Source organism: Wallemia mellicola (assembly GCF_000263375.1).
Source record: "Wallemia mellicola CBS 633.66 unplaced genomic scaffold WALSEscaffold_3, whole genome shotgun sequence".
Classification (NCBI taxonomy): domain Eukaryota; kingdom Fungi; phylum Basidiomycota; class Wallemiomycetes; order Wallemiales; family Wallemiaceae; genus Wallemia; species Wallemia mellicola.
The window spans coordinates 620,457-628,197 of record NW_006531960.1 but is presented as its reverse complement, the minus strand read 5'-3'; the positions used below and the strand labels follow the sequence as shown (position 1 = coordinate 628,197).

The 7,741-nt window shown below is 39.7% G+C and overlaps 5 protein-coding genes across 5 annotated transcripts; 1 reads left to right on the top strand and 4 right to left on the bottom strand.

The window, feature by feature from the left end:
• Positions 1-42: 42 nt before the first annotated feature.
• WALSEDRAFT_62826 (hypothetical protein) lies at positions 43-462 on the bottom strand (the record flags this gene model as incomplete). The annotated part of the gene is made up of 1 exon (XM_006956774.1): positions 43-462. One exon carries the CDS (start codon positions 460-462, stop codon positions 43-45), a length of 420 nt encoding a protein of 139 aa, XP_006956836.1.
• Positions 463-821: 359 nt separating this feature from the next.
• WALSEDRAFT_59624 (hypothetical protein) lies at positions 822-2,384 on the bottom strand. Its single transcript, XM_006956773.1, has one exon. The coding sequence runs from the start codon at positions 1,623-1,625 to the stop codon at positions 1,446-1,448; it is 180 nt and encodes a 59-aa protein (XP_006956835.1). The 5' UTR covers positions 1,626-2,384; the 3' UTR covers positions 822-1,445.
• Positions 2,385-2,390: 6 nt separating this feature from the next.
• Positions 2,391-5,158, bottom strand: WALSEDRAFT_43603 (hypothetical protein). The gene is made up of 3 exons (XM_006956772.1): positions 4,825-5,158; positions 2,793-4,776; positions 2,391-2,740 (listed from the first exon to the last, which is right to left on the bottom strand). Exons 1-3 carry the CDS (start codon positions 4,985-4,987, stop codon positions 2,437-2,439), a joined length of 2,451 nt encoding a protein of 816 aa, XP_006956834.1. The 5' UTR covers positions 4,988-5,158; the 3' UTR covers positions 2,391-2,436.
• Positions 5,159-5,385: 227 nt separating this feature from the next.
• Positions 5,386-7,647, bottom strand: WALSEDRAFT_59623 (aspartate kinase). Its single transcript, XM_006956771.1, has 4 exons — positions 7,593-7,647; positions 7,489-7,546; positions 5,542-7,438; positions 5,386-5,492 (listed from the first exon to the last, which is right to left on the bottom strand). The coding sequence occupies exons 3-4, from the start codon at positions 7,192-7,194 to the stop codon at positions 5,460-5,462; spliced, it is 1,686 nt and encodes a 561-aa protein (XP_006956833.1). The 5' UTR covers positions 7,195-7,438; positions 7,489-7,546; positions 7,593-7,647; the 3' UTR covers positions 5,386-5,459.
• On the top strand, positions 5,393-7,701 carry WALSEDRAFT_43599 (hypothetical protein). Its single transcript, XM_006956770.1, has 4 exons — positions 5,393-5,492; positions 5,542-7,438; positions 7,489-7,546; positions 7,593-7,701. Exons 2-4 carry the CDS (start codon positions 7,193-7,195, stop codon positions 7,637-7,639), a joined length of 351 nt encoding a protein of 116 aa, XP_006956832.1. The 5' UTR covers positions 5,393-5,492; positions 5,542-7,192; the 3' UTR covers positions 7,640-7,701.
• Positions 7,702-7,741: the final 40 nt, after the last annotated feature.

The following is a 7,741-nucleotide window of genomic DNA, read 5'->3' as shown; positions in this document are numbered from 1 at the left end:
ACCTAACCTAACCTAACCTAACCTAACCTAACCTAACCTAACCTAACCTAACCTAACCAATCCATAACCATAACCTATGATACCACGTCTTGTTGGCTCATTAGATTTGTAGTCGTAAAAGCCCCATTTTCTTAGAACCCAGTCTTTCATTAGATTAGCCATATTATGGATAGCCTCTGAGTTAACAACTGAAAGGACCGCTCCTACGTATAAAATTTCCCTTCCTATGCAAGCTGGAGCTGTCATACTGGGAAAACAAAACACGGGGACGCTGCCAGCAGGGCACGTTGGCTCACGTACAATTAAACCTTTATCGCTTTGTCTGCTTGGATGGTTGTTGACTTCCTTCTGAACTGGCTGTATCGCTAAATCTGAAGGGCCAGCTGACAATGGGGATGATAACCCTTCGGTTAGAAATGCGGATATCCCAAGAAGCTTGAAGTATATTCGACTTAAATACATCACTCTGTTCTATGAAAACTTTATGATTTTTAGTACCAGCCAGGAAAATTAGAAAGGAAAAGAGTACAACTATTGCAAGCTGAATTGTGAAGGTCATTGTAATACTTCAAGGGATGTTCAGCGCTTAAATTCTTCGGAATAAGATCGGAGAAAACTCTAATTTTTAGGGTACATCGACTAAGACCCTTAAAATTTATTAAATTAAAGATATATTGAACTAAATTGATTCACTTTGTGACCTTTCTGTGTCCTCCCGAATATCGTTGTAACCTCCGTCCCCTGTTTAACTCTCAATCACGGACTGCTTCCGTGCCGAATATTATGCCAGCGACCCTATAACAAGGTCAGTACTTACAATGTTGCAAACAAATATAGTAAAAGTTATTCGAATAAATTAACCTAGTAATCGCAACCGAGTCAGGGTTGAACAGGATATTCAATGTAACCGTAAAGAGGATGTAGACAATTTGACGTTAGTAAACGCTTGAAAAAATTAGGTAAAATTTACTAAATTCTGAGACTTTGACGGAAATGTGATATTAAAGAATCATACAGGTGTAGAAGCACAACACAGTTGACTCTTACTTTATTATTACCAGCGGTACAGCTTGAAAAATCTCTGTTTTTACGCAAGCACGGCCCTTTCGGTGACTAACAATTACGCGGACGCCTCCCTTATTACGCGGACGCCTTCCTTATTACGCGGACGCCTTCCTTAAAAAAGTGGTTAGTGCTTACATTGAGTACCCTTTTCACCCTGACTCGGTTGCAATTACTGGCACACTCATTTTTGGAAAGCATATTTCGATGAATGACATAAAATAAATAGAAGAAATTATTTGCTTGATTTTGATTCAGATTGCTTTCATTCAGGAATATTCAGCAAACAATCATACTCGGCATATGGCTTCTTGTACAGCTTGCCTGTAGGTACTATGAAGCTGAGATTTAAGTGGTTGGGGCGCTGTTCAAGAACATCGAAGTTAAGAAAGTTCCATAAGGTGATTGGAAGTGTAAGCCAAAAGCAGTATGGATTCTGTCCATGTGAATTCACGCTGGCACTTTAAGTACCAGCGAATTTGCACTTTTTTATTAGGATCATAGAAATATTTTGGGGACCAATCTATATGTTGGTAGAATATGCCCTTGAGTGTAAAGACCATTTGACCAGGTTCTGATGTGCGTGCAAGGTGATAGGTAACCTGGTATATTCAAATTACCTAGCTAGGATGAGAAATTCAAAAATAACAAAAACATAAATAAAACTTCTTGCTTTGATATACATCTTCTAGTACTTCTTTGTTATCAAATATTTTAACTAGCCCAATTTGAGTTATCTTGTTTACGTCATCATTCGAAAGTGAGAAACCTTCATTTGATCATCCTGCACCTCGAGTTAAGAAATGTAATTGCTAGAGTTTGTGTAGCAAGGTCATTATGCTTAGGTGATACCAATTCGTTAGGGATGTACTTGTATCAATGCTAAACAATGATCTCACTCGAACTGAGATGCCAAAAATTAAGGCAATATCTTACCACGTGGTAACCCAAAATTTACACTATCCTGGATGCAAGAAACGTATGTCCGTAGATTACCTCTAAATTGATAGCCAGAATGATTCATCTATTGGCTTGATAGTGGCCCATTTCTTCCTGAGGTTAGATTGACTATCTAGTACAACTTTCTGCTCATCTCTTGAAATTGTGTTGAAACGCTTAAGCGTCCCTCATAGTACTGCCCGCCGTTTCCGTAACGCCATACTGAATCCTGCTCTAGCTTTGGGGCGTAAACCAACTTTTAAAAAGAGCTTGAAGGGGTAGTTGTTATATTCAGTCACACATAAATTTTTAAATTTTTAGATCACTCTAACTGTACTACACAGACATCATCATGTTGTCATTATAGTTTACATACTTTCTTTTCTCACAAAAGACTTACAATGCTTAGTTACAAACAAAAAATTACTTAAGGATCTATGATCGTTCATTTTTTAAGGTATCCAGGCTTTCATGTACGAATCTATCAACAAACTCGAGAATATCTTCAGGCACATCTGGCGTTACTGTGAATTGGCCATATACGCCAGTTGAGTGACAGGAGGAAGCACGTGATGGTGGACGAGAGTTGAGAATTGAGAGGTGGTCATCATCGCTGAGCAAACCTGGAGACGATATTTTTGGTGTATCGAATGCGCTTATGTGTCTATACGTGAAAGAGTGCTTTCTACGCCATTGCAAATGTTCGTGATTTGTTGGTAATTCAAATGGTAGCATGTACCTATGTGCAGATCATTAATGGGCTACTTATGATTGATACTAAATTAACTCACCTGCTATCGACTTGCTCATTAAAATTTTCAGGTAATGGTGGAGGAACGTAGACATCTTTCAAGACGTTACTATTGGAAGGCAACGGTTGCAGTCCTAAGCCAAGTCCTATCGAAGTGTCATAGGCACTGCTCGAGGATTGATTTTCAGGGTATATGTTATCAATATGATTTTGAGTCTTTTGAGGTACTTCTGAACTATCTTCCCTCGTTTCACTTGTTTTCTTGCGCGAATCCCATGCATTGACGAACTGTTCCAGATACTCTACACATTCACTACTCATACGACTCTCAATTGTTGGACCAGCCTCATGGCGGTATTCCTTTTGTAATTTAAAAAGCTGCTTTGGATTGAGCTGCCTGAGTGTTTGTAAAGTAGAAATCAATGCTGAAAAATCGGACATTGCAGACAAACATCCTAACCATCTAAGCATTTGGCTAACTGTCGCAAAATGATATGTAAATATACTTGAAGGTAACTTGTTGATGTTTACCCAATCTTCTATAGCACTTAAATTCAATCTGATCATTGATGCCCGACTTCTACTATAATACTTCTTGTTCGTTATCATTCTGTTGAAAATTTCACAAGCTGTCCAATAAAATATTTGCGAGAAAATTTGGATAATTAGAGCTTCATTGACATTGTATAACTCCAGAACAATCAGTGTTGAATTCAAAAGCTGAGTGACCTTTTTTGGTGAATTATTGTTGACATCATCTATGTTTACTTTGCTGAACTTTTCACTAATTATATCTTCTCCATCGTTGGTATTGGAAAGTGATGCAAGCGAAGCTGAAGGAGCGATACCACCATCTGAAGCAAGCGGTCGATTTCTCATTTCATCATCAAATGAGTTCATAGAAGGCGACTTCAGAGTTTCGATATTATTGTCTGCATTACTACTACTAAATATATCTGAAAATGAACTTGTTGAACCACCGGTTTTACCAAAAATACTACTAGATAAGCTTCCTCCGCCATTGCGTCTATGTCCTGGAGGCTTCTTGTTCGGACTTCTGACGCTTCCTTTTCGCTTTGTGAGAGCCCTCATAATTCTCCATTCACCGTCAAATCTTATATCATCGAATTCGGGCATACTGTTAAAATCTAAAATAAACGGTTCTATAACTCTATCCATTTTCCTTTCAACTAATCTAACGATGAAAACGTAAATCTCATTTGTGAAATCAGAAAGTATATCTTGCATGTCCTTGCATTCTTCTGACATTGACGCATCTGAATTGATGAAGTACAACCAGAGCGTCACGTTATGTAACCAGAAGGCCAGAAGAGGAAGGTTCTCGGGATTGTTAAATAAAGTTTGTTCAATATTTTCGACCGCATGGTCGAAGATGATTGAAGAAAGTTCGCCAGATGGGTCACCCACGTAGAATGCATATCTTTGCCATAAGAAAAGGGCACTAGCGGGTGAACTTTCGTAAGACAATGGCTTAGGATGCGGTGATAAAGACAAGAGAGCATCTATTGATTGTTTAACCTGATCTGAATTGATGATAAGCATCTGGTGTGGTAAACAAGTATTCCAGTCAAAAGTTTTTGATAAGCTGTCAGTAAGTTCTTCACCGTCTTCTTCTGCGGCCTCATCTAATTCACCTTCTTTGAGAATTAAGGAGCACTCAAAGTCTAATTCTTTGGCTGCATTCCGTAACACTGAATTTTCGTAAGCTGCTTTCTTATCTTTAGCTCGTTGTTTGCTTCTACCAGACTGTGAAGGTGTAGCAGATGCTTGTGAGAGGGAAAAGAGGTCAGAGTTCGATTGAGTAATGAAAGCTTGCTCTTGTGCTACCTCTAGTAGTTCAACTATGTCATTTGAAGCTGGTGCAATATCTTTCGCAGTTCGACCTTTGTTAGATTTAACTAAAGGGGAAGCACCGTTTTGAAGAAGAAGGCCAATGATCTGTGAACTAATGTCTGGCTGACTTTGAGAATTTATCGTGGCCCAGTGCAAGGCAGTCCAAGACTCTGTGGTAAATCCTCAGTATTTGATGGTTAACGTAATGATAAACTTACGGCTGTCAGATGCATTTACATCTGCACCTGTCTTGATGAGTAAAGACACGCCATCCAACCAAACCGAAGCAGCCGCAAGTACTATCATTGGGGAACCTTCGTTATCATTCAAGTCCACGTCAACCCAGCGTCTTCCTAGTGGACCCAGTACGCATTCTAACATCTCACGATTCTTTGATGATATAGCCTCATTGAGTGCTCGATTAGCTAATCTGTTACTATCGTTTTTCGAAAGGGTATTTTCAGGTGACAATAGCTTCTCTACGTCGTCAACTGAGAGTATAGGTGGTAGCAGAGCGATTGGATCGCTCAGAAGTTTCGTAGCTGTATGTGGACTGGGTAATTTTTTGCTTGTATCTTCAATATCTACTGACAACTTAAGTTCTGGTTTAACTGTCATTACGTTAGGGGTATATCTTGAGTGTAGAGATCAGAGGGATTGAATGCGTAATCAGGGTAAGAACTAAAAGATATAGCAAATGTGCAATCAATTTGTAGTAATTTGGATACCTTTTTACATTTCTCATAGCATACACACAAGAGTCGAAACTTAACAATATACAAATGCATCTGGTTTTCTATTGACTAATAGGTTCAATTTGTGACGAACGCAAGACGTTCTGAAACTTGGATGTCTACGCAGCACGTGCATTGACGTTAATACAGGCCTGAGGAGAGTTAATTAGTTGAAGAATGTAACAATATACTAAAACACACCTGATGAATAATGTTCATGGCCTTAATCGCATCTACTTCCTGTACAACGCAGGAAATATTTATTTCGGAGGCACCTTGTGAGATCATTTCAATGTTGACATTTCCAGCTGCAAGCACACTGAACATTTTTCCAGCGATACCGACGGCATGCTTCATAGCACGTCCAACTAGCGACAAGATAGCCATATCATGATGTACGTCCACAGTACCAATTGATTCAAGCTCTTTGACTAATCTCTCGAATGACTTTGTACTTGAATTTGAGCCGTGGATTGCCATACTGACGTGGACCTCTGATGTACTAATGAGATCCACACAAACACCAAATTTATCAAGGGTTGTAAATATCTTGGCCAAGAAACCGTGTGACATTGTCTTTCTATTTGAGTGTACGTTGAGTACAAGAATGTTGTCTTTTACAGTAACAGCTGTTGGAAGCTTACTTGAGACATGACCAGCGTGTTTCGCATTCACAGCTTCTGTTGCGTCTTCACCCGGATTATTTACGCTTGTGTTAAAAGTATCTGGGAAGATAACAGTACCAGGACCGAGCGGATTGAGAACGTTTTTAATACGGATTGGGATAGAAGCTCTAATAACTTGATCCATGGTAAATGGGTGTATAACTTCACTACCATAATAGGTCAATTCCGCTGCCTCATCTGGTGTGATGATCGGAACCAATCTAGCGGTAACGACTTTACGTGGATCAGCTGTAAAAATACCATCAACTTCTTTCCAGATTTGCAACTCTCCACCGTTTAATCCAACGGCGCACAAGGCAGCACATAAATCAGTATATCCTCTACCAACTTGTTGTAAGAGTGATCCAGGAACAGGACCGAAGAAACCAGTAACTACCGGAACCTTACCTTCACACTTACGCAAACGCTCTCCCAGCCTTTGCGCCAATCTAGTATAGAAACCTTGATCAAGTGAGATGTTGTCATTGTTTGAGCATCCGCCGTCGACGAAAGCATCAACGACGCCTTCTAAACTGACTAATTCATTTGGAATACCTCTATCCGATAATGCAGCGCATACCAATCTGCAAGCCAAACGCTCACCTAAACCAACAATAGCATCCTTTGAACGAGGACTAATCTCGTCGATGATTTGAGCAGCGTTGAGGAACTCGCAGAGGCTGTCGATGTCAGCTGAGATATCAGCCTCTACTCTTTTTCTAATTTCGTCATTCTTGATTATGACTCTGGCTGCATTGAAGTGTTCCTCACGGAGTATGTTCGTGGTGAGAACAAAATCAGGTTCATCTAAGCTACCTCTTGATAATGAAAGTTTTCTAAGGCTGTCATCTAAATGGCTGTGATTAACGCCTGGTGGTGATGCACTTCTAGATGGTTGTGGGCTACCAAATCGAGGTCTAGTGAGAGCGGAAAAACCAGGAGTACCAGGTTGTGAGGGTGTGCCATTAGAGCGGGAACTAAGAGCTTCAGTAGCAGCTTTCAATAGCAAATTAGTGGTACCAGTCGACTTAGAAGTACCAGATCTCGCACTACAAACCAAAACGACATTTGAAGTAGGGAAATACTGTGGTATAATCTGATCTACTATGCTATCTAAGGCTCTTCCTACGGATGTACCGCCAAACTTCTGTACAATCCAATTCCGCGATGTTTGATTAGTATGACTCATGGCAGTTGCTGATCAAAAGGCTTTCTATAGGACAGTCATGGCAGAAAGTGCAGAAGGATTACGTAGACTACAAGATTGTAAGCCTGTTAAGGGTACACTTATATTAGACAGAGCAGATGCGCGTATAATAGAATCACAAGGCAATATATTCGAAGGCGATCAAGGGAAGAAATACGCCAGGGCCTGTAGGAATATTATAACCGCCATTACAGACAATCTGAACGACATTGACCAAAGTGAGAGTGTGGGTGTTTAGTATAGCAATTTTACCGTATGAGTTGATATGCGACACAGGAAGATATAAAGCTGATTAGAGTGAGAAATAAGAAGCATGAGATTATTTTAACTAGTAGTGAGTATCTAATATCGTAATATAACAATTCTCATAGTACACCCAGACGGTAACTATCTTTTGATTTGTGTACAAGACCCATCAGCAGCGTAACTTTTATTTATTCCTATGCATATACCCTATAGAATATATATATATTGCTACATTCGTATATTATGCACACCCTCAGATATCCGTTCTAAGCTGACACAGACT